This window comes from Triticum aestivum, chromosome 5D (assembly GCF_018294505.1).
Source record: "Triticum aestivum cultivar Chinese Spring chromosome 5D, IWGSC CS RefSeq v2.1, whole genome shotgun sequence".
Lineage (NCBI taxonomy): Eukaryota > Viridiplantae > Streptophyta > Magnoliopsida > Poales > Poaceae > Triticum > Triticum aestivum.
This window is the reverse complement of record NC_057808.1, coordinates 10,626,823-10,650,937: the sequence shown is the minus strand read 5'-3', so window position 1 is coordinate 10,650,937 and position 24,115 is coordinate 10,626,823. Positions and strand designations below refer to the sequence as shown.

The 24,115-nt window shown below is 49.3% G+C and overlaps 2 protein-coding genes across 4 annotated transcripts; both read right to left on the bottom strand.

The window, feature by feature from the left end:
• Positions 1–2,457: 2,457 nt before the first annotated feature.
• LOC123119111 (CSC1-like protein RXW8) lies at positions 2,458–8,256 on the bottom strand. Of its 3 annotated transcripts, XM_044538797.1 has the most exons (12): positions 7,977–8,248; positions 7,069–7,236; positions 6,440–6,801; positions 6,015–6,161; positions 5,704–5,767; positions 5,402–5,611; positions 5,130–5,291; positions 4,733–5,049; positions 4,263–4,539; positions 3,909–4,184; positions 3,327–3,560; positions 2,458–3,190 (listed from the first exon to the last, which is right to left on the bottom strand). In XM_044538797.1, the coding sequence occupies exons 3-12, from the start codon at positions 6,718–6,720 to the stop codon at positions 2,843–2,845; spliced, it is 2,316 nt and encodes a 771-aa protein (XP_044394732.1). In that variant the 5' UTR covers positions 6,721–6,801; positions 7,069–7,236; positions 7,977–8,248; the 3' UTR covers positions 2,458–2,842. The 3 variants fall into 3 exon arrangements, with proteins under 3 accessions (XP_044394732.1, XP_044394731.1, XP_044394733.1); XM_044538796.1 differs by lacking the exon at positions 7,069–7,236 and having other exon boundaries at positions 7,977–8,256; XM_044538798.1 differs by lacking the exon at positions 7,069–7,236 and having other exon boundaries at positions 4,733–5,031; positions 7,977–8,256.
• A 9,357-nt stretch (positions 8,257–17,613) lies between these two features.
• Positions 17,614–23,801, bottom strand: LOC123119110 (CSC1-like protein RXW8). The gene is made up of 12 exons (XM_044538795.1): positions 23,613–23,801; positions 23,389–23,510; positions 22,001–22,365; positions 21,567–21,713; positions 21,214–21,277; positions 20,919–21,128; positions 20,299–20,496; positions 19,905–20,203; positions 19,320–19,599; positions 18,918–19,193; positions 18,464–18,697; positions 17,614–18,304 (listed from the first exon to the last, which is right to left on the bottom strand). The coding sequence occupies exons 3-12, from the start codon at positions 22,279–22,281 to the stop codon at positions 17,960–17,962; spliced, it is 2,334 nt and encodes a 777-aa protein (XP_044394730.1). The 5' UTR covers positions 22,282–22,365; positions 23,389–23,510; positions 23,613–23,801; the 3' UTR covers positions 17,614–17,959.
• Between the last annotated feature and the right edge of the window lie 314 nt (positions 23,802–24,115).

Sequence of the window (24,115 nt, the reverse complement as noted above, 5' to 3'; positions counted from 1 at the left end):
AGCAGTATGAGTGATTAGCTAGCTAGAATGAGTTTGAAGATGATGATGTGCTACACTATGACTATGATGATTAAATAGCTAGTGTTGGTGGTAATGACTATGATGATTACTATTAGCTAGTGTTGGTGGTGATTAGATAGCTACACTATGACTATGATGATTAAATAGTGTTGGTGGTAATGACTATGATGATTATTAGCTAGTGTTGTTGGTGATGATACGATGCAAGAGTTTTTATATTAATATGATGATGATGATGATGAGTTATTATATCATTGGGTGAAAGAACCGCGATTAGTTTTAAGTGGATGGATCCTAGGTGATCAAGTCATGGATTATCGTGATAATCCATGACTTGGTCACTTAGGATCCATCCATTTGAATCTAATATGCGGTTCTTTCATCTAGTGATTTAATAACTCATTATAATGTAAAAACAATCTCTAAATTGCTACTGTATGAAAACTTGTATAGAGGTGTATGAATACGACATAAATTAAAAAAGAAATAGAATACGGAATAATAGTAGTAGCGCGGGCACTGAGAGCACTACTAGTAATTACCAGTAGCGCTTGTTGCAGGACACGCTACTACTAAGTATATATAGCAGTAGCGCGTGCTGACAAACACTACTGCTAACCTTTAGCTGTAGCGCCGTAGCAGTAGCGCGGTTACCCGCGCTACTGATAGTCCAAAAACCCGCGCTGCTGCTAGGCTTTTCCCTAGTAGTGGACAGTTGGGCCAGATGCGGGAGAGATGTATATGCACATGAGATCCGACGGCGAGAAACATCCAGATCGCAAAAACGAACAGTCAGAATCACGATCAGATGCAAATCGCCGAGAGGGGCTCGCTTTAGGCTCAGTTTTACTGTCCTAAATTCATGGTGTATATCAATGTGCTAGATTAGATGCTAAGATGCAAGCTCCCACTGCCATGCTAGCTTGCTAGGGGTTCCTACCCTTTCACCTAATTGGAGCAACTTACTATCAGCATGCCAAGAATTGATGATTTTACACCCCTTCCCAAAAGAATTGAAAGAATATTATCTACCTTGTGAAGAAGAAGAAATTGGAACAGAGGATAAGGGTTCTCATTTCGTGGAACAAAGTCTGTAGGACTACAACTCGGGGACGTTTGTGAGTTTTGGATATACACATAACAAAGCTTTACTAATCAAGAATCAATATAAGGTTTATACCAAGGCTAGTCTTCCTTAGTTGAAGCTCATTTGGGAAAGTTACTATTCTAATACCCCTCCTCGGGGCAGAACAGAAGGGTCTTTCTGTTGACAATTTCTCTTGAAGCACATCCCAAATTGTAAAGATGTGGCCACATGTATTGTTGGACAAGGGCACTCTGTGTTATTTTTACATGATAAATGGGTAGTACAAACTCTCACTAAAAACTCCCTGAGATGCATCGTCTGCTCTTAGTGATAAAGTTTCTCTGGCTAGTATCCTTAACTCTGGTGATCTTGCAGAAGAATGCCACAAGCATTTGTCTAGTCAAGCTTTCACTTGGTATACTGAAGTACAAGACTTGCTTCATCGAAATCCTCAATCGGATGAGCAAGATAAATAGGGCTATATTTCAAAATCACATGCTTACTCATCAATGCGAACATACAACTTTCTCATGGACAAGACAGAGGCTCGTCTTTTGTTTAAATTGCTTTGAATAAGTGCATGTAGATCAGGAGATAAATCTTGTTTTGGTTGTCCATACATGACAGGGTCAACACTAGGATCCTTCTCAAGTGCAAGTCTCTTCATATGAACATCTGTACTTGTATCTTATGCAATGAGGGCACTGAGGAAACCCCTACACGTCTTTTTTGGGACTGCAATTTTGCTCAAGAATGTTGGCAATCTATTATTCATAACAGATTGAGGGGCATTTCAGTCTTCCATGAAATTCTGTTGGCAAGTCAATGGTTCCTAAGCAGATTGCAATGGATATTTTAACTATGGGTTGCTACTTGCTAGAACGGTGGATGCAGCGCAATGATGAAATTTACAAGAATGAAACTCCCAGGGATTAACTCTTGGCGATTCGAGCTGAAGCAAGATCTTATTCTGATTGGACACAGCCGCACAATCTTAAACGAAAAAGAAAAACCAAACTATTTTAGCACTTGGATAGACCCACATCTCTGCCTAACTTCCCTTTGCTTTCATTCTGTTTTATTCTCCCATTCTTTATTCTTTGCATGTACATTTGTATATAAATCTTAATAAAATTATACACTGGGACAATGTCCTACTGTCAATTGCATTAAAAAATGATAGTGATAGATAATGGCTGTAAAGTCTGAAATCATCTACAGATATTGTAGATGACAGGTCAAGAGCTGCCACCAAATACAAAAATGATTGCACATGCTTCTTCATAAATACAGATTAAGTTCATCAAACAGAGTTGCACGCCCTCAGCCGGGCATAAAACCCAAAATTCTTCAATATTACGACACAATATCATAGAGCATCAAATGAGAAGAGTTTGCAAGAAATAGATCATATCCACAATTTCATATCGAGGTTTCACAACTGAACATATCAAGTGATAATGTGATACTAATGTATGATATCATGCAATGTGGATGCAGTAACTAAAGTAGTATCATGCGTTATTATGATACTAGCCCATGATACTATGCATTGTGGGTGGCCTTAATTCCTGTTTGTCCAAACTTGGAATGCTGGCCCTAAAACAAAAATTGCACCCCAGCAACCATGATGATGCTTCACTTGGATTTTCTAACTAATGCATGCTGTACTATACTTGTATGTATGACCTATACTGACGTACATTTACACGAGCGGACGGACAGATGGACAGGTTAGTTAATTGACGCGCTAATCAATGCGCTATCGCCGGACCTCTTTTCTGCAGTCCAGAGGAAAGCAATGGATCTCACGGAATCCCGCAGACGGCTAACAGGGAGTCCTTTCAGAGTTGGGTGAGACAGATCCCTTCTGCTGGGTTCTTGTTCCTCGCATGTTTCTTCTCCGTTGGGCTCGCCCGAGCTAGGGCCTTCATCTTGGTCCTCGTCATTCCCGACGGTCACGATTTTCTCCAGCTTTATATCTTCATTGCCAGGGAACTGCCGGTATGCGGAACGGAGTCTGTGGTGAATATGTTCCATTCTCCCTGACCTTTCGTCTTCCCTGTCCAAGTCGATTAAATCCTGCGCAGTCGGAACACAGCCAATCAGTGGAACAGGGATAACAACAACTCATCAGTCACCATAACAATAAATTTCACTCCTGGGTTATTATTCCCAACTAGTTTGGAGTGTTATGTATGGAAATAATAGCACGAACCTGTGACGGAAAAGTTTTGAACAGGGGAAGGAATCGGGTTCTACAATACTGATTGAATGAAAGAATAAAGAAGATAGGAGGTATGGTGAAGCCTGCGGCTACTGGTGATTCTTTTAGGCCAAATACACCGAAGCAGATGACCTGGGTGAGCACGAGAGAGAATATCACCGTGTTGTGTACAATTGGCCAATACAAACCACCACTGTCATATCTCATGCGGTAAACATTGAGCAACTGAAAACAGATACAAGATGGCAGATCATTAGCATACAGAACCAATACGGTTCATATGAAAAAAATCGGCAGCATAATGAAACCGGCAGAGCTCCTGCCTTGCTCGTCGAAAAAAATCAACAAAAATACTTTTATCAAGTATTTGCCGTCAAGAGCATGTACTTAATTTTTTTTCCTATTTTATATCTGCAGATAGCACTGTATGTTGCTAAACTATCTTTAATTGTAATGGCAACATGGTTGTTCTTTTTTTGCGGGGGCAACATTGTTCTAAGAAAATAGAATGCAACATAGCAACTGCCATGGAATTATTAGTATTCTAGAAGCCGTCTCTAGTTTCTCTCTCACCTGATTGCGGTATACAACATAACCCAGGAAGAAGTAGACTAGCAGAAAAGGTAAGATCAAGGGTGCCAGTACAGAGCACGAGAAGCCCAATAGTCCAAACAACATAACTTTTGGTATTTCTGTGTGATAAGGAAATGTGGGAACAAACGCGATATCTTCTTTCATTCTCAGAACATACTTTATTATAAAGTTATAGATCAGACCAAAGAGTTGCATAAGTTCAGATGATAAACTGGCCCATCCTGAAGTCAGAACATAGGTGATGAAGAACGTAGTCTGAAATCACAGATTTACAGTGTATTAGTTAGAGGAAAAATGATCTTTCTGCAGCATGAAAGACAAGATAGAACTAACCTGCTCAGGTATGACATGAGCGAGCCGGACAGCGATGTCCTTCGTGCTCGAAGAAGGGCTCAATTGGCTTATGACAGCACCAGATGCTAAACTAACAAAGAACACATTCCAAATGTAGAAGTACAGCACTTTAGAGCAAGCACTCTTCTTCCTTTCACTGTGAGATGTAGGCCCCTCCATTGTCGAAAACCGTATCATTATTGGCGAAACGGTGTACAGGAATAATAGCAGTATGACACTCGGAAGGTATCCAGTTATTATTTGGCTCATGTATGGCCTGCACGTCAAAGAGACGGGGGTCAATTCTCGAAGCCAACTACATATAAATGAGAAAAAAGCCATATGTTCAAGATACATCAAGGTAGAATGTGGTAACCAGTCTAAATGAGACCTGATGCATACTAGAGTCTACGAGTCAGTGGATATCAAGATGAGCTTAGAGAGGTTTATTCCAGTACATGGGTACTTACTTCTTCAATAACCCATCAAGGAAAGGAAGCTTCTTCTGCAACTGATCAAGCCGGGATAGACCTTGAATAAATGCCACTGGTAGCAGAAATGAGACCAGAAAAACAAGAGAACCTAGAACTGTAGCTATCCGTCGAATCCAAAGCTGCTTATAAGGAAGCCAAATGTTTGACCAATACACATCATCTGGTTCTGGAGCTAGATCAGTAACCCAGTTCGTAGGGTTCGAAGTCTGAAGTGCTTCTGAAGCAACAAGTGCTCCATACCGAGTTTTGAAAAATACAAAAGCAGCCGCACATTCCTGTAAACAGTTCCAGAACTGAAGTTGCTGACTTTATTATACATACTGATGAACTTAGTAAATAAAGCAATCAATGAACGCAAAACTGCAAATCAAACCTCGTTATCTATGTTCTTTGCAACTTCGGCAGTCGGTAACAACCGGAAGGAATCCGAAGAGGCTCCACAAAGAGAACACGGGTATGTAATTGCCTCACAGCTCTGATCTAGAGTTGTGTCTGTGGAAGGGTCCGACATTCCACATGCCTTCTTCGCGCCAGTCTGCAGCGTATGAAACAGTTTTACTCCAAAAGGTACAAATCCAAGCCAAGCGATTTGAGATCATCCCCCACCCTCCAAACAAATAGAAATGTTGTATGACAAATGCTTACGATTATCTTCTGAACTTTCCCAGCCTTGTAAACAACTTGATGGAATAGGTAACTTGATGGATGATACTTGGTGAAGAAATCATCGACGTCAGTACTGCACGATTCGTTTGTTGTCTTTGGTATTCCGCGAACAAGCACAGTAAATTGGCCTGGATTTACTGTTGCACGTTTAAGGTGAATGAGCCTCAGCCTAGCGATGTGCCTATACTCCTGAAAGATTTGGGTACAGAAACAACATTACATGTGTTCCTCAATATGAGGAAACAGAATACTCCGTACTTTCTACGAGCAAAAAAACTTACAACATATAGGAGAAAGCAAGCTACTCCAGATATTATGTAGAGGACTATAGAATGAACCCAAAGCCTGCAATACAGCCAGCACATAAAATGAATACAGAAGTATGGATGTATGTTGCGCCACCATACCATGCCTGTTCTTTTCTAATGTCTTGAAGAGTGGACATACAAGGAACTAATCAAGTCAAGGTAGAGGCAAAACAAGATAACCCTATAAATCCAAATAATCAACGCAGCATACCACGAATAAATATACAATTTCAGCCTTGATAAAACTACCTTATGATAAACCTAGAATAAATTGTTCAGCTCACCATCTTGATTGCACTTCCACATTACCAACTGTGAACATATGCAATTGTTCTGAAGAAATCTCAAGGCGATGCATCTTTCGTCCAAAATAATGCACTGGAAGAATTCCAAAAAGACACAGGATGGCAGCTAGGGAAAAGATGCGTATGCTGCAGAAAAAAAATGAATACATCAGTTTGCAAATTTGGAATCTGAGGTCCATTAAGCCGATAGAAAAAGGATTCTTCTTAACAAGCACTAAAACAAGCCCAATTTTGTAAGGTAGCTGCCAGAGCTGCCACTTTCCGTCTCCTGATTTTATAGTCAACACATAGATAGATGGATGTTAATATGCTCATCAACCAGATACCGGTGTCTTCTTCTAGCCAGCAGAATGATGATACCAAGGAAGGAGTACATGGATATCAGGACGAAAACTCGGGAGTACCTGAATACTAGCATTCTATTGAAAGCAACAGCATCCAGCCCAGCAGCTGCCAATAGCTCTTCCTCGGTACACTGCAGGGCCTTGACGATCCAGCCAGTGGATGGAACAAACCTCTCCAAGATGAAGGCCTCTCGGAGCAGTCTATTCTCCTCGGCGATCCTCCGGCCGAAGTAGACCCTTACAAATGCTGGCTGCTTTCTGAGAACGGAATAGAGCGACCACAAGAGCACGCAGATCCCAATATTGATGCCAGCAGAGGTCATGAGCGCGCTGATCTTCATGGCTTCCTATCCTATCAGACCAGCCACGGACAAGAAACAGGGCACATGTCATCTAAGCATCATCCTTGATGTCCTCGGGACCTACAGGTACAGAAAGATGAAGATATTTCTTAACAGTAGTAGACACTGAAGTAGTCTAAAGTCTAAACTGCACAAGTTCCAGATGAAGCAAAAAGCTACTCAACGTGGTAGTGTGATAAGACCATAGTTAAAAAAGGCGTGCCTGGGCGATAGCAGCACGTAATATGCGCATAATTACGCTTGAGCGTGTGCTTTTGTCAGAAAAGCACAATTAACTCCTAGTGCTGTTTTTTTCAAACTTTGGATGTATCAGTTAACTGAGATTACCAAAGATTCCCCTCTAAGTGGCTACAGAATCCGAGCACCGCCCCCCTGGCTCGATCAAAGCACAAATTCCATCAGATGTGAACTGGAGGAATCCGAGCTGTCCGGCTGATTGATGTCATCTAACTATCTAAGCATATACAGAAGCATCATTCTTGATGTCCTCAGCACCTACAGATGCAGGAAGATGAAGATATTGCTTAACACTAGAGACTGAAGTAGTCTAAAGTCTAAACTTCACAAGTTCAAGATGAAGCAAAAGCTGTTCAATGTTGTAGTGTGACAAGACCATAGTTAAAAAGGCGTGCCTGCGCCGGGATAGCGAAACCCCTGGCGCTTAATTGCGGTTAAGCCTGCGCTTTTGTCAGAAAAGCGCAAGGCGGTGCCAAAAGCACAATTAACTCCTAGTGCTGTTTTTTCAACTTTGGATGTATCAGTTAACTGAGACTACTAAAGATTCCCCTCTAAGTGGCTACCGAATCCGAGCACCGCCCCCCTGGCTCGATCAAAGCACACATTATCTAGCACAACATGGTAATATTGGATGCTCCGAGCACAAATTCCATCAGATAATTTTCTGCGACAAATTCTGAGCAGAGATTCCATCAGATAATTTTTCTGAGCACAAATTCCATGAGATATGTAAACGGGAGGAATCCGAGCTGTCCGGCTGAGTTTAACAGGTAGTGGGCTATATTCGATCAAAAGTAGTGAACAGGAGCACTTCAAAATCAGATTCTTCGACCAACTTGGAGGATAATAATTTTACTACTAGGAACAAAATGAAAACTTCCAACCTCTGACCAAAATGCCGAGAACAGTTGAGACGAATTCAATCTGCCGCTCTGATGGAAGTAGCAGAAGAATACATAGGAGCAGAACAAAAGGGAGGATGAGGAGGAATCCGCTACCTCAGAGTGTACAGGACAGGACTGGGACAGCCGCCGGAGCCAAGAAGTCGTCCGCCCGCCGCCGCGAGAACAGGAGGAACCCTACGCCACCCTCAAGCGACCAGAAAAATCAGAAGGGAAACGCGGCGGGCATAGGGAGCATTGGCGGGGAGCAGCGCCGACGGAGCGCGGCAATGGCGAGGGGCCGAGGCCGCCGGCGATTGGTTGGTGGGAGGCGGGTCAGAGCCAGAGAGAGTTGATTTGTCTCGGCAGAGCAGAGAGAGGGAGCAGGCAGAGCCCATCCTACTCCTCCGAAACCAACCAATTCTAATGCGGGGCCCACCCAAAGTGTATTAAAGAAAATTATAGTAACATGTTTAAAAATTGGCCACTTGTACATATTTAGAAAACTTCATGCATTTGAGAAAAGTTGTTCATACGTGGTAAGAGTATATGTTCATGTGAATTTTTAACAAGTTCGTGCATTCCTCCTCGTCGCCGAAAACGATGCAAAACAAAAGGGAAAGATGAAAAAAATGATAAAATAAAAACAGAAAAACAAAGGGAAAACATGAAAGCACGTAAAAAGAAGCAGATTTTTTTTAAAAGGCAGGAAAAAATGAGAAACGAAAAATATAAATGAAAAACTGAAAAACAAAACAAGAAAGCTCATAAAAGAAACAGAAGAAACAAAAAAAGAAAGAAAAGCACTCCACGCTTATTATGTCGGCTCAACAGTAGAGACGCTTCGGACGTCGACTCCTTGACGCCTGCAACGAGCGGTGTACATACAAACTGCGGACCCAACCACGTCACTCAGGCTGGCAAGAAGGAGCAGCAATGCCCCCACAAGGAAGGTAGACTATTCACTAATCCTGCTTTGTGTTTGCTTCCATACATAATTAATCATTCCTCCAACTTGGTCAAGTAATACAATTTTGGAATCTAATTTGAATACAATTCCTCAAGCTTCCTCGCGTGCACTCCACGCCGCGCCGGCCCTCCCAAATTGTAAGGATTATTATTAATTATTTTTCGAGAAAACGCAAAGCGATCATTGCATTGAAAAGGTGGGAAAGTACATACCTCCTAGGAGGTTATATTTACAGGGTCCTAACTCCTTCGATTAGTGGACATCCCAGGAGGCGGGCAAGACTACTCGCAGCCCCTGTGCCCCAGCTTGTGCCCAACAATTGGCCCCGTCTTTAATCCTATCAACTAGCGCATCTATCGATGGTCTTGACTTGTCTAAGACGCACTCGTTCCTCTGTTTCCATATCATCCAGGGAACGAGCGGTGTGATCGATTGCAGAGCTTTGTGCAGCGTTGGAGGGGTTTGCGCCTTCGCCCGCAGCCACCAGTCCATCAAGGTGGTGTCATTGGCCGGCGTTTGGGCAGGGATGTGCGTCCAGTCTAGGGTGCGGTGCCAGATCTGCTTAGTAAACGGGCATGTCAGTAGCAGGTGTTGGATGGTCTCCGGGTCTTGATCGCAGAGGAGGCACCTAGGGTGGTGCTGCAGGCCGCGGCTGGCAAGTCTTGTCGCCGTCCAACATCGGTCCTGGTGGGCAAGCTAGTGGAAGAATTTGACGCGGGGTGGCACCCAACTCTTCCAAATCGGCTTCCACGAGTGGCAGCGTGTAGATCCCTGGAAGGTGGCTGCATAGCAAGATTGGGCCGAATATGTAGCGTTTGTTGTCCATCTCCAAAGCAGCCGGTCAGGTTCTTCCGATAGGGTGAAGTGTTGTATCGCCTGCCATAGCATCAGGTACTGGCCAATCTCGTGTATCCCTATGGTTCCTTGGATGTCTCGGGCCCAAGTGTTCCCGTTGAGTCCATCAGCCACTGTTCGTGTCTTGCGTCGCTGCTTGGGTATGCATTGGTATAGCAGGGGGGCAATCTCGCGGACAGATTGGCCGCTGATCCATCGGTCGTCCCAGAAGAGTGTTGTCCGGCCATCGCCGAGCACCATAGTAGTGGATGCGAAGAACAGTGCACGCTCCTCCTTGGAGAACTGGAGATCAAGGCCTTGCCACGCGCGGTCCGTGTCCGTGCGGGCGAGCCACATCCATCGCAGCCGTAGTGCAAGGCCTGCGCGCTCCAGGTCTCGGATCCCAAGGCCACCATATTCCACGGGGCGGCAGGCGCGGCGCCAATTGACGTGACAGTTTCCTCCGTTGGCGACGGCGCGGCCCGCCCACAAAAAGCCCCGCTGGATTTTCTCGAGCTGCTTTAGTGTCTTCTTGGGCGGGGCAAAGGCGAGCAGCTGGTGGACTGGGATAGCACTCAGCACCGACTTGACTAGTGCGAGCCTTCCGGCTTTGTTCATGAGCCAAGCTTTCCATGTCGGGAGTCGGGCGGCCACCGAGTCGACGAGGGGCTGTAACTGTGCAGCAGAGGGTCGGCAGAGTGTTAGCGGTATACCAAGGTAGGTGATGGGCAACTCAACCACCGGGCATCCAAGTTGGGTGATCATCTCGGCCGTCGTGGGTTCGCCATGGAGGATGGTAGCTGAGCTCTTTGCATAATTCACCCGGAGTCCACTTGCTTGGCCAAACAGGGCTAAGATGCCCTTGATGGCTGCCACGTCGTCCTCGGTGGCATGGCAGAATATCATCACATCATCGGCGTATAGTGAGATCACCGGAATAGCTCGTCGGGGGTGCAGCGGCTGTAGTATTCTGTAGTCATGGGCGCGTCGCATGAGGCGGCTGAGGGTGTCGACTGCGAGCACAAAGAGCTGCGGGGACACGGGGTCGCCCTGGCGTAGACCACATCGCAGCCAGATTGGTGGGCCGGGATCGCCGTTGACCATGACGCGGGTGCTGGACGTTGTGAGGAGGATTGCTATCCACTCCCTGAATCGAGGCCCGAATCCATATTGACCAAGAACCTCAAAGAGGAATGGCCACGATAGGGAATCGAAGGCCCGTGTGAGGTCCAATTTGAGCATAATCCGCGGGGCCTTGAGCTGATGCAGCAGCTTGAGAGATTGCTTGACCAGAACGAAGTTGTCGTGGAGGCTTCTTGCTGGGATGAACGCGTTTTGGTTTGGACTGACCAAGCCGCCAAGTCTGGGTGCAAGTCGGAGGGATATCACCTTCGTGAATATTTTGGCCACGAGATGTATCAAACAAATCGGGCGGTAGTCGCGTAGTTCGTTGGCATCGGCACGCTTGGGAATCAGGGTCAGTAGTGCCTGGTTGAGCTTGTACAAACCTCGGCTTCGCAACTCAAATAGCTGCTGGAAGACGTCCAGGAAATCTTGCCGGATGGTGCCCCAACAGGCCCTGACGAACTCAGCAGTAAAACCGTCCGGCCCGGGGGCTTTGCGAGCCGGCAGGAGCTTGATGGCGTTCCATATTTCCTCGGGGCTGAACGGCTCGTCGAGGCCTGCCAGGTCGCAAGGCTCGATGAGGTGCTCGAGGTCCAGCGAGCAGTCGCGTGCGGCAGGGCAGCCAAAGAGCTCGTCGAAGTGGGCGAATGTTGTCTGCGCCATCTCCTCTTGGCCGGTGATAACCTGGCCGTTGACGGTAAGGGCGTGGATGTGGTTCTTCTGCCGACGGTATGAGCATTGCCTGTGAAAGAAGGCCGTGTTGGCGTCGCCGTCTTTAAGCGTGGTGATGCGGGCACGCTGCCTGGCTATGGTGCGCTCAAGGGAGGCCAGTCCGAGGTATGCGATCTTGATCTGCTTGCGTAGCCAGTCCTCCGGGAGTGATAGCAGGCGATCCTCTTGGGCCTTGTCGAATCGTGAGATGAGCTCGCAGGAGATCGCCATCTTGTCCCGTATGCAACCGGTGGTCCTGGCACTCCAGCTCGTGAGCATGAGCGCAGTTGCCTGTAAGCGCAACATCAAGCGACGGAAAGGATCCGAGTCATGGACCGATCCCCATGCCGTGGCCACCGTGTCGTGGAACCCAGGTAGGCGCATCCAGTAGTCTTCAAAATGGAAGCGTCGTCTCGCCGTGTGCGTAGGTGAGCAATCGAGCAAGAGTGGGCTGTGGTCTGACACGACGGACGCGAGGCAACGCAAGTGGCAGTCTGCGTGCGCGCCTTCCCAATCCGAGGTGCAGAGTACGCGGTCCAAGTGCACCAAAGTGGGCGGCGATTGTTCATTCGACCACGTGAAGCGCCGTCCGTTGAGGTATACCTCTTTCAGCATGAGGTCATTGGTGAGGCGGCGGAACCGGCCCATCATGCGGCGGTTCAGATTGCCCCTGCTCTTGTCCTCGTCACGGAGTATTAAGTTGAAGTCTCCACACACCATCCATGGCCCGGGGCAGCTCACGCGCACGTCTGCGCACGTCTCTCAGTTCTTGCATGAATGCAATCTTGTCTGCATCCTCCTGGGGGCCGTAGACGACCGACAGCCACCAGAGCGCCCCTGTGGCCGTGGTCACCTTGGCGGTGAGAGCGTTCATGGTGAGCAGAGGATCCGTGATGGTCACGGTGTTGCTCTTCCATGCAAGCAGGATGTCGCCCCGTGTGCCTTGCGCCGGGAGGTATGTGTAGTCGTCAAATTCGGAGCCCAGGGTGTCCAGAACAACCGATGAGCAAATCAACGCCATTTTTGTTTCTTGAAGGCAAACAATGGAGGCGGAGGTGGTTACAATCAACGAGCGGATCGCCGTGCGTCGGGCGCGCACATTAAGGCCACGCACATTCCAAACAACAAGTCTAAGGTTGTGATCCATGCACACCAAGTCGACAGGGGGGCGCGTGCGTACGGCTCATTGCGCGCGTACCGCAGCATTGCTTGTCGGGACAGTTGCTGGAGTGGCCATGCGTGTAGGTATGTCACGGTCAACCAGAGCGGCGATGGCTGTGAGCACCGAGAGTGGGATGGGTGCTGCAAACAGATCATCATACGCCTTCATCTCGGCCGGTGTGATCTTCTGGCTTGTCCCGACTATCCCCAGGGTGCGCAAGATCTGAACTTGCGATTGTCTTTCAGCAGTGGGCGGAGCCGCCGGTGGGGAGGCCGCTGTCGAGGCCGAGCGGCCTCGCCGCAGAGTGAAGTTGAGCGGGCGCCGTGGTCTTCTCCCCGGGGTAGGCAGGGCTGCGGTGATGTGCTTCGTGGCAGCGGCCAGGAACTCGCCCAGAGTCCAAGTGCGCGGCGGAGCTGCGCGGCCTCGGGATCGACGTAGCGTGATCGGCGGGGAGGCGAATCGCGCTGATGCAGAGTTGTGCTGGTCTTGCTGTACGCTAGTGGGGGCTGGCGTATCCGCAGTGGGCCTTGTCATCTTGGGCGGATTGATCGTGGGCTGGGCCGCAGGTCTTTGCAGTATTCTCACCGGGGTGTGGGGTTCGGCTTGTCTGGTGGTGGGGCTACCGCCAGCGGTGAGTTGCCCTCCTCTGTCCTCCTCATCTCATGCGTGGAGTTGGTCTGGTTTGTCTGGCCCCATAGCAGATGTTGGCATTAGTGTGGAAACACTTTGCCCCGACAGGATAGCTGGTCCCTCTGGCTGGGAGTCTGGCACCATGCTCAGGGCAGACCGGTCGCTGCAACGCATCGGATCAGGCGAGCCAGGCGTGGGGCTGTGCGCGGGGCTCTCGTGATCCGCCTCGGGCATGGGGTTTTTGCGATCCGTCTCGGTTGCGGTGGTCTCGGCCTGATTTGAATCTGGAGATGCTTCTGGGGTGGCTGCCACCAATGACAGGTCGCCAGCTGGCTCCTGCACCAAAGCTCCCACGATCAAGGATGGGCCACCAGCTGCCACATTCGTCATCGCCCTGTGGGGCTCTGCTTTGTCTGCGTCGCTGCGCTCCTGGTCCACTGGCAAAGCCCTCTTTTGCTTTCCTCTTCCCCTCCTTTTCTGGTAGCGTGACGGTGGTTGGTTGGCCCATGCTGACCCGGCCACGGGGCCATGCTGCAGCGAGCATGCTGTACGGGCGGCGGTGCATCCATCGCGGCGGGAGTTGGCCAGGATGGAGCCATGGTCACACCATCCGCGCGGACAGCGCGGTTGCCGGCGCACCAGAGGGTGGAATCCACGGCCATGCCATCCGCACGGCCTGCAGGTGGCGCATCCGTACGCCGGCGCTTACGGCCGCGGCGGCGCGCCCTGCCTGGGCCGGGGGCGCGGTCACGGCCGGCATCATCACGCGTGCCCGCTCCACCTTGTCCAGCGCCAGGTTGGGCGTCGAGGGATGATGCGCCGGTCGGTACTACGCGCGCCAGCGCGATGGCGACTGGGTATGTGAGCGTCTTGATGATCGGCGCGGCGGAGCTCAGGCGGGCGGGGATCTGCTCAACAATCTCCAAAATGGCGTTGCGGCGAATGCTGTCTGGACAATGTGTGCGCCCTACCAGCCGGAACGTGGCCAGGTCCGCCCTGGAGCGTGTGTTGGGGTGGAGACGCTCAATCCAGTAGCTCGCTCCCAAGATGTGCTCGGCGGTGGAGAGGTGCCAAGCCTGGGCAGGGAGCTCCAGCTCGACGCAAAACTCGAACTCGTCGGAACCGGCATGAGCCAGCTTGCTCCAGGGCCTGAGGGGGAGGGAGAAGCGTGGCGAGTTAATGAAGTGGTCGCCGTCCAGCCGGCGTTTGGTTGCGTGGGAGCTGAATAGGATTAGGAAGTCCTCGGGATGGTGGGCATGGACGGTGAAGTGGCCGTCAGCGAGGTCGAAGGTGTCAAGCAGCACGTCGGAGACCTCGACGGCGGACACGTGCGGCCTGTTGCCGGTGATGCATGCCACCATGGCGCGGCTCAAGACCGCCTCGGCCTCTTCCATCTCGACAGAGTGCGCCATGATCACACGGACTGGCTCCTGCACGCGCGCCGCCGGCGTGGCAACCTGCTGGGCTGCAGGCGGCGAGGGGGGTGGTGGCGGGGGGTGGCTTGGACTGGAGCGCGCTCCCAAACGGCCGGTCCTGCGCGGCCAGTTGTGGGGTGAGGCTGCGCGGCGAAGGCGTCGCAGGAGCGCGAGTCATGGCCAGAGATGAGGCAGCGTCGGCACCTGATGTCGTTGGTGCAGTCCCGCACCCGGTGGCGGTGGTCGAGGCAGCGGAAGCAGAGTCCCGCGACCTCCTCCGGGGAGGGGCTGCACTGGCGCAGCGGGGGCGGGCTGGGCTCTTCGACCTGGCGCGGGCGGCAATGCCGATGCCTGCGGCGCGGTTGCTGATATCCATCGGCGTCGACCGAGACTCCGCCAGGTACGCGGAGTACCTCTGAGCGAGGACCAAGGCGGGTCGAGGCGTGCGCCCGAGCAGGGCCTGTGGCCCGCGGGGCGGGGGGCGCCAGCGGCGCAGAGGGGGCCGGCGGAGCACGCGCGACTTCGCTGTACGAGCGCAGCGAGGACTCACTCTCCGAGTCCGACCAACGGCTGCCAGAGGACACGCGGTCGCCGGAGAGGGTCGCTCGAGGCTCAACAGGGTCAGCGCTTGCGGACACCATGGCCGGGGGTGGTTGGCTGGGAGGAGGAGGGCTGTGGAAGAGGGCTGCCGTCGGGGATTCAACGGCGGCGGGGTTGGTGGGTGGCTGGGTCAGGCGAGAGGGAGCGGAGCGGGAGGGAGGGAGCGGAGCGGAGCCATCCCGGCCCTCTAGTGAAATAATTCATTATTAATTATTAGCCACCGATAATAATTGATCTCTAATCAACATCCCAACCAAGGGATCATTTCATTTCATCATTTTACCAAGGGATTTTTTTGATAATTATTTAACCAAGGGGGCTTGGTTGCACGCTTGGTTACTATTTTTAGACCGACCATACCACATCCTAGCCGCCAATAATACTTACAAGGATATAAAAAGAACAATGGACAACAGAAATGACAACCCCCCCTCCCTGGTTTTTATCATCAACTTTGATCAAGTAATACAATTTCGGAATCTAATTTGAATACAATTCCTCAAGCTTCCTCGCGTGCGCTCCACGCCGCGCCGGCCCTCCAAAAATTGCAAGGATTATTATTAATTAGCCACTGATAATTGCTCTCCAATCAACATCGTGACCAAGGGATCATTCCATTTCTTCATCATTTAACCAAGGTTGCACGGTCGGTTACTACTTTTGGACCGACCATATGACGTCCTACCCGCCAATAATACTTACAAGATATATGTGGCCAACAGAAATGACAACCCCCCTGATTTTTATCCTGTGATAATGGCTGATGTGGAGTTCACAGTCGACCAAAGATATATTTTTTAGAAAAGGAGGATGACCCCCGGTCTCTGCATCTGGGAGATGCATGCGGCCACTTTATTGATTATTCTCGAGGACCTTACAAAGTATTACAACAATATGCCCGAATCCATCATCTTGGCTACATATGCCACTACTCCTATCCATATGATGAAGGGGTGCTAGCTGGGCCAAATACCCAGACCACTCACCTAAGCCTATCATCAAAAGCCAGAAGCCCCAGCCGAGCCACATACCGGGTCTGGGGCATAAACTGGTCTGACGCACCCACAAGTGTCGCCGCCACCATCCTCTACAGGTCCGCCTTCAGAGCAGATATTGAGGCTTCTACCTTGTCAGGCCACTCTGTCATCGACGCCACCATGCGACAGACAACTACCTCCTCCTGCGTGAGTCCATCACCGCGCATCGGGCGCCGAGTCTCTACTGCGCCACGCCGCCGAGATCCGCCGTCATCAATGTGTAGGATGAAGCACCGCTCCACCAAAAAATCCGCCCACTGGTCCCTCGATCCCGTGTACGCCTCCAAGAATGACGCCCCCAAGGAGGAAACGACACCAACGCGCCGCCGTCATCCGATCTACTGATCTAGGGTCCCTCCCCCGGAGGTAGCAGATAGAGGTCTGGAGCTTCTCCGCGGCGATGCCCTTCAAGAAGGTAATGACACAAAAGAGTGCCGCCAACGCCGGTTTTGGCATCAAGCCGAGAACAAGGTTTTCACCTGGATCCGCTCGAAGAACCTCCATCAAGCATCGTGTGCACGGGTCGCCGCCGATCTGAGCCGCGGCACATCGAGCAAGCCGCACCGGGCAGATCAGATCTGTCCGGAGGGCAAACCACGCATGGCGCCGACCCAACCACCAGGCCCTCCATGCCACCACCGCCGATCCGAGGTCAGATGGTTCGTCGCTGCAGATCCGTTCGCCGCCGCCGAACGCAGCCATGGCCGCTGCCCGACGTAGGGCCGGCCGCCGCACCCGCCACCACCACCGCCCTAGGACGAGGCCGCCGCACCCGCCACCACCACCGCCCTAGGACGAGGCCGCCGCCGCGCCGCCGCCGGTCAAGGCAGGCCCGCCACGCCACGAAGGCCAAATCGGCCGTGCCACCACACGCCACGGGGCTCCGCACCGCCCCCATGGCGCGAGAGAGAAGGAAGGCCCCCGCCACCACCGTCAGCCCCCGGGCTATAGGCCGGCGGCGTCCTTCGGCGGCGGCGGAGGGAGGGATGGAAGGACGGGGAGCCCCCGGCGGCTAGGATTGTGATCCCGCCCGAGTCACCCGAGCGGGGGCGACGTGGGGGAGCCACAAAAAAATGATCCCGCCCGCGGCTAGGGTTGTGATCCCGCCCGAGTCGCCCGAGCGGGGGCGACCACAGATATTGTGTCTGACCAATGCTAGATGCCAAGAGCCAGCCATCAAATACAAAAATGATTGCACATATGCTTCTCGACAAAAGCAGGTCAAGTTCATCAAACAGAGATGCCCAGGACAGAGCTAATCAGACAAGCATGAAGACCAAAGCCTTGGATGTTTACAGCTAAGAAGACTTTACAGGTAACGATGATCATGATAGCCCACGACACCGATCACTTTCATGTCTGCCGAAACTTCCGGACGCTGCCCCAAAACCAAAATTGCACCCCCAGTTAACCATGATGATGCTTCACTTGGATTACTGGTATTTCTTAACCTATTCTCTAATGTATCTTGTATACTTGTATGTATGATCTATAACCCCCTCTTTTTCCCAAAAAGAAACAGAAAAAAACTTGTACGACCTATATATTGCTGTACATTTACATGAGCGGCCACATGATGAAAGGGGTTAGTGGTTAGTTGCCCAACGCTGGCTGTATCATGACAAGCCTCTTTTCTGCAGCCGAATGAGGAAAGTGACGCATCTCACGGCAGTCTGCAGACGGCTAACGGGGAGCCCTTTGAGTGTCGGGTGAGACAGATCCCTTCTGGGCTGCTGCTGTTCCTGGAGGGTCTCTTTGCCGCTGGGCTCGTCCGAGCAACCTTTGCCGTTGGACCCGCCCGAGCTACAACCTCCGCCGTCCTCATCATTCCCGACGGTCCGAATTTCCTCCAGTTGTATATCTTCAGATTCAGGGAACTGGCAATACGCGGTATGGAGCCCGTGGTGAATATGTTCCATTCTTCCTGACAGCTCGTCCTCCCTGTCCATGTCGATTAAATTCTGCACGGTCGGAACACAGCATCAACAAAACAGGGATAACAACTCAACGGTCAGCAAATTCTGCTCCTGGGCTATTCCCTAGTTTGTGGTGCGCCTAGGTTCATTTTCATCAATACGTTATTTCCTGCTAGCTTGGAGTATTATTGAAGCAATACAAACCTGTGCTGGGAAAGTGCTGAACAGTGGAAGAAGCCGGGTTCTGCAATACTGATTGAACAGAAGAGTGAAGATGATGAGAGGTATGGTGAAGCCTGCAGCTACTGGTGATACTTTCAGCCCAAATATGCCGAGGCAGATGATCTGGGTGAGCACGAGAGAAAATATCACTGTGTTGTGTATAATCGGCCAATACAAACCACCGGTGTCATATCTCGTGCGGTACACATTGAGCAGCTGAAAACATATACAAATGGCAGATCATTAGCATACCAAACAAAATAACAAATATACTTTGTATCAAGTATTTTGAACTAAAACCAAGTCACTTATTTTGGGACGGAGGGAGTACTAAACAACGAAGTTCACCATTAAGGGCAACATGGTTGTGCTACGAAAACAGAATGCAACAAAAAAAATGCCATGGACTTCTCAGTATCCATCTAGAGTTTCTCACCTGATTGCGGTATACGACATAACCCAGGAAGAAGTAGACTAGCAGAAAAGGTAAGATCAAGGGCGCCAGTACAGAGCATGTGAATCCCAATAGTCCAAACAACAAAACTTTTGGTACTTCAGTGTGATAGGGGAACGAGGGGACAAACTCTGTATCTTCTTTCATTCTCAGAACATACTTCCTTATGAAGTTATAGATCAGACCAAAGAGTTGCATGAGTTCAGATGATAAACTGGCCCATCCTGAAGTAAGAACATAGGTGATGAAGAAGGAAGCCTGAAATCAAAATGGATTTACAGAATTGCAGTCAGAATATATTGACCTTCCATAAACAAAATGATCTTCTGGAGTTTCAAAAAGAAAAAAGATCCTTCTACAGCGTGACAACAAGATAGAACTAACCTGCCCAGGTATAACCTTAGCGAGCTGGACAGGAATGTCCTTCGGGCTTGAAAAGAAATCCAATTGTTTTAAGACAGTGCCAGATACCACATTAACAAAGAATACATTCCAAATCAAGAAGTACAGCACTTTACAGCACGCACTCCTCTTCCTTTCGCTGTGAGATATAGGCCCTTCTAGTGTTGAAAATAGCATCATTATTGGCGCAACGGTGTATAGAAATATTTGCAGTATGACACTCGGAAGGTATCCAGTTATTAGCTGGACCAGGTGGTGTGGCCTGCACATGGAAGAGGAGTCAATAGAAGCCAAATACAAATACATGCCATATGTCTAAGCTGAACAGTAGTACCACAATAATCCCAAAGCACTCAACTAAAATGTGTTAATAATCGGTCTAGATATATATGATTTTGCATGCTGTTAGCTCTACATGTTAGTGGATAAGAAGATGAAGTTCAATAGTACTCCCTCCGTAAACTAATATAAGAGCGTTTAGATCACTATTTTAGTGATCTAAATGCTCTTATATTAATTTACAGAGGGAGTAGTAGATATCAGTTCCAGTGCAACATAGGTACTTACTGCTTCAATATCCCGTTAAGGAAAGGAAGCCTCTTCTGCAACTGATCAAGCTGAGATAGACCATTTATAAATGTCACCGGTGCCAGAAATAAGAGCATAAAAACAATAGAACCAAGTAGCGTCGCTATCCGTCGAATCCAAAGCTGCTTATAGGGAAGCCAAATGTTTGACCAATACACATCATTTGGTTCTGGAGCTAGATCAGTAACCCACTTCGTAGGGTTTGATGTCTGAAGTACGTCTGACGCGACAAGTGCTCCATACCGTGTTTTGAAAAATACAAAAGCAGCTGCACATTCCTGTAAATAGTTCAAGAACTGAAGTTACTGATTCTATACAGACTTGTTGATGAACTTAGCAGAAAAATCAATGTTTGCAAAATTGCGAAGAAAACCTCATTATCTATGTTCAAGCTAGAATCGTCCAGGTCAACTTTTCCTCTGCTCGGTACAACTTCATCAGTGGGCAACAACTGGAAAGAATTTGAAGAGGCACCACAAAGACAACACCGGTATGTAATTGCTTTGCAGCTCTGATCTACAGTGGTGTCCGTGAAATTTTTCAACTTTCTACATGCCTTCTTCGCACCAGTCTGCAGTATATGAAACAGTTTTACTCCAAAAGCAGAAAGCAAAATACTAACATTCAGATAAATTCAAATCCAAATCAAGCGAATCTGAGATCAATTCACTAGTTCAGGGAGAAAACAAAATATATCATATGAAAAAGAATGTGCAATATGACAAATACCTTTGCAGATAAAAATTATAAATCTAACTTAAATGATATGAGATCATTTCACAAATTCATGGAGAAGACAAAAATTATCATAATGAATGTGCGGTACATGAATTATCACTTGCATGACATAGTGGTTACCGAACCACAAGGAAAGTAAGTCTTAAGACTGACAGCATTAAATCACAAAAATACTACCTTAGCGATTGTGTCGCATTCTCCCCACCCCCACCCCCACCCTCCAAACAAATAGAAACGTTGTATGAGAATTCTTACCATTATCTTCTGAACTTTGCCAGTTTTGTAAACAATTTGGTGGAATAGGTAACTTGACGCATGATACTTGGTGAAGAAATCATCAACAGCACTACTGCACGATTCTTTCTTTGTCTTTGGTATTCCGCGAACAAGCACAGTAAATTGGCCTGGATTGGGTGTTGCACGTTTAAGGTGAAGGAGCCTCAGTCTAGCAATGTGCCTAAACTCCTGAAAGATTGGGTACAGAAACAACATTACATGCGTTCCAAAGTATGAGGATGTAGAATACTCCGTAGTTTCTAAAAATACTTACAAGATATAGGAGAATGCAAGCTACTCCAGATAGTATGTAGAGAACTAGACAATGAACCCAAAGCCTGCAATGCAACCAGCAAATAAAATGAATACAGAAGTATGTATGTTGCGCTCCCATATGCATATTCTTTTCTCATGTTTTGAAGAGTAGAGACGTGCACGGAACTAAATCGAGTCCAGTTAGAGGCAAAACAAATAACATTATAAATACCAATAAAAAATGCAGCATACCACAAACAAATATACAATTTCAGCCTTGATAAAACAACCTTATGATAGCCTAGACAAAACCACCTTATGATAGTCTAAAAAACACCTTATGATAACATTAAAATAAATTGGTCAGCTCACCATCTTGATCGCTTTTCCACATTTCCAATTGTGAAGATATCCAGATCTTCATAAGGAATCCGAAGATGCTGTATATTTTGTCCATAATAATGCAGTGGAAGAATTCCAAACACACACAGCAGAGCAGCTAGGGAAAAGATACGTATGCTGCAGAAAACGAATGTATTCAGTGTGCAAAATTGGAATCTGAGGTTAAACTGATATAACAGAAAATAGCCACACAAAAAAAGAGAGAGGGAACTACGATTTCGCATAACAGCGTTAAAAGAAGTTCTATTTTATATGCAGCTGCCAGATTTACGAGTTTTCGGCTCCTTCTGATTCAGGTCACACGTGGATGCTAAAAAGCTCATCAATCATATGGTGATGCCTTCTAACCAACATGATAATAGCACAAAGGGATACATGGATATCAAAGACGAAATTTGGTGTACCTGAAGACTAGCATTCTATTGAAAGCGACAGCATCCAGCCCAGCAGCTGCCAAGACCTCTTCCTCGGTATACCTCAGGGCCTTGACAATCCAGCCAGTTGATGGAACAAACCTCTCCAAAATAAAAGCCTCTCGGAGCCGACTATGCTCCTCGGAAATCCTCCGGCCGAAGTAGACCCTGACATTGGCTGGCTGCTTCCTCAGAACAGAATAGAGCGACAGAAAGAGCACGCAGAGCCCAATATTGATGCCCGCAGAGGTCAGGAGTGCGCTGATCTTCATGGCTTCCTACCGGGTCAGTCACGGAAAACAGAGCATATGTCATCTAAATATGCACAGAAGCATCATCCGTGATGCCCTCGGCACCTGCAGGTACAGGGAGAGAAAGATATTGCTTAACACATTTAGTCTACAGGCTGAACTGTAAACTGCACAATGGCATCACTGCCAATTCCAATGTCAGCCCAGCAGTGGTGTATGTGCATTTCAAACGTGCTTAACAAGTTCCCCCTTCACATCAGTATCCAAACGAAGCAAGCTGCATGATGTGGAAGTGCGACAGGACAGCAGAAGCGTCGATCAAGCGGTGGCATTTGGAAAAGCACCCGTTTACTTTTATGCCCTGGGACTGGGATGTACTCCCTCCGTTCCACAATACATGCCTTCCATTTGTTAAAATATAGATGTATCTAGACATGTTTTAGTATATAGGTGCATCCATTTTTGGAGAAATGGAAGTCAAGTATTTTGGAACGGAGGGAGTACCAGTTAGGTTGAAGTCATGTTTTGTTGATGAGAATGTCAGAAAAGGCATACTGAAATTACCAAAGATTACCCGCAAATTAGCCCCCCTCCCCTTGGTCGATCAAAGCACATATCAGTACTACTCCAACCAAGGTCATAGTTTATATAATCAAATTAAATTCAATGATTGGGCAGCAGCAGCAGCAGCAGCATGAGCAAGCATTGCATTGCAAACTGGAAGTGGGCGAATCCGGGCTGTCCGGTTGAGCTGAACAGGTAGGCCAGATTCGATCGCTTCTGTGGGAGGGGTTGGTTCGCGTGCCAGCACCAGCAACGCAACGCTAGGCTACCCCGCAATCCTCAAAAGTGTAAGTAAGACTAAACAAAGCTAACACGGAACGGAACAATACAAAATCAGAGCAGAACAACTGCTGAAAAAACACACCAACCAACCGCAGGCTAGCTAATATCGCTGAAGAAAGAAGAGGAAAACTCCGGGTTTTGCGCGAGGTGACGAAGGGAATGCATCGCAATCGCTGCCGCCACTTGGCAGGAGCTCGCCAGAACCGAAACCAATCTGCCGAACTAAAGCAGTAGGAACAGCAAAATAAGCGCGGAAACGGAGGAGGAGCGGGAATCCGTTACCCTCCTAGTCGACGACGGGGAGGGAAACCCGCCGGAACCAAGCGAGCGAGCGAGCGAGGGGCCGCCGCCCGGCGTCGGTCGTCCTCGAGTGAGTCTCGTGCCGCCGCCGCCGCCGCAGAGCCCTGCACCATGAAGCGGAAGCGGAATCAGAAGGCGGCCGACGGTTACCGGGAGCGCGGGCGGGCGGGCGGGGAGAGGAGAGGAGCGGAGCGGCCGCCGCCCACCTGGGAACCGAGCGCGGAAATGGCGAGGGAGCAGCCTCGCCGGAGATTGGAGCGGAAGCCTCGGCCGCCGGGCGTCAAGAGTTTTTGGCTGCGGCGAAGCGCCCGGGAGCGAGAGCGAGAGGAGTTGATGGATTCCTTCCAAGTTTTATTTCTCCTCCGTAAGCAACGCGAAAAAACCAACCAATGGTATTTTATTTCTGGCGAATAAATCAATCAACAGGCGAACAATAAATAAATGGAGGGGCTTGGCCGTGACGGCGGCCCGGGGCACGTGGTGGGAGCCGGCTGGGCCGCGGGGCCCATTTGCGGCGGCGGGTGTCATGCGGGGAGCCACGTAGGAGGACCGGGTCCGTCCGTGGTGGTGTCGTCATGACGGCCGCGCGCGCCCCTGGGCCGTCGGATCGGGAGGCCGCGGCCGCGATTGGGTGGGTCGGCCTCCACCCTCCAGCGAGCTATGCACGCGTGCTCTTGTCTGTTCGCCCACGAGTGGAAAACGCGTGCCA

Excerpts from the sequence above, each read along its gene's own strand:
- LOC123119111 (XM_044538796.1), bottom strand. The coding sequence starts at position 6,720 with ATGAAGATCAGCGCGCTCATGACCTCTGCTGGCATCAATATTGGGATC. Across the intron at positions 5,612-5,703 it reads CTTGCTTTCTCCTATATGTT|GAGTATAGGCACATCGCTAG; the intron begins GTAAGTTTTTTT and ends CAAATCTTTCAG. Across the intron at positions 5,050-5,129 it reads CAAAGAACATAGATAACGAG|TTCTGGAACTGTTTACAGGA; the intron begins GTTTGATTTGCA and ends CAGCAACTTCAG.
- LOC123119110 (XM_044538795.1), bottom strand. The coding sequence starts at position 22,281 with ATGAAGATCAGCGCACTCCTGACCTCTGCGGGCATCAATATTGGGCTC. Across the intron at positions 21,714-22,000 it reads AATAGAATGCTAGTCTTCAG|CATACGTATCTTTTCCCTAG; the intron begins GTACACCAAATT and ends CGTTTTCTGCAG. Across the intron at positions 18,305-18,463 it reads TCAGCACTTTCCCAGCACAG|AATTTAATCGACATGGACAG; the intron begins GTTTGTATTGCT and ends CCGACCGTGCAG.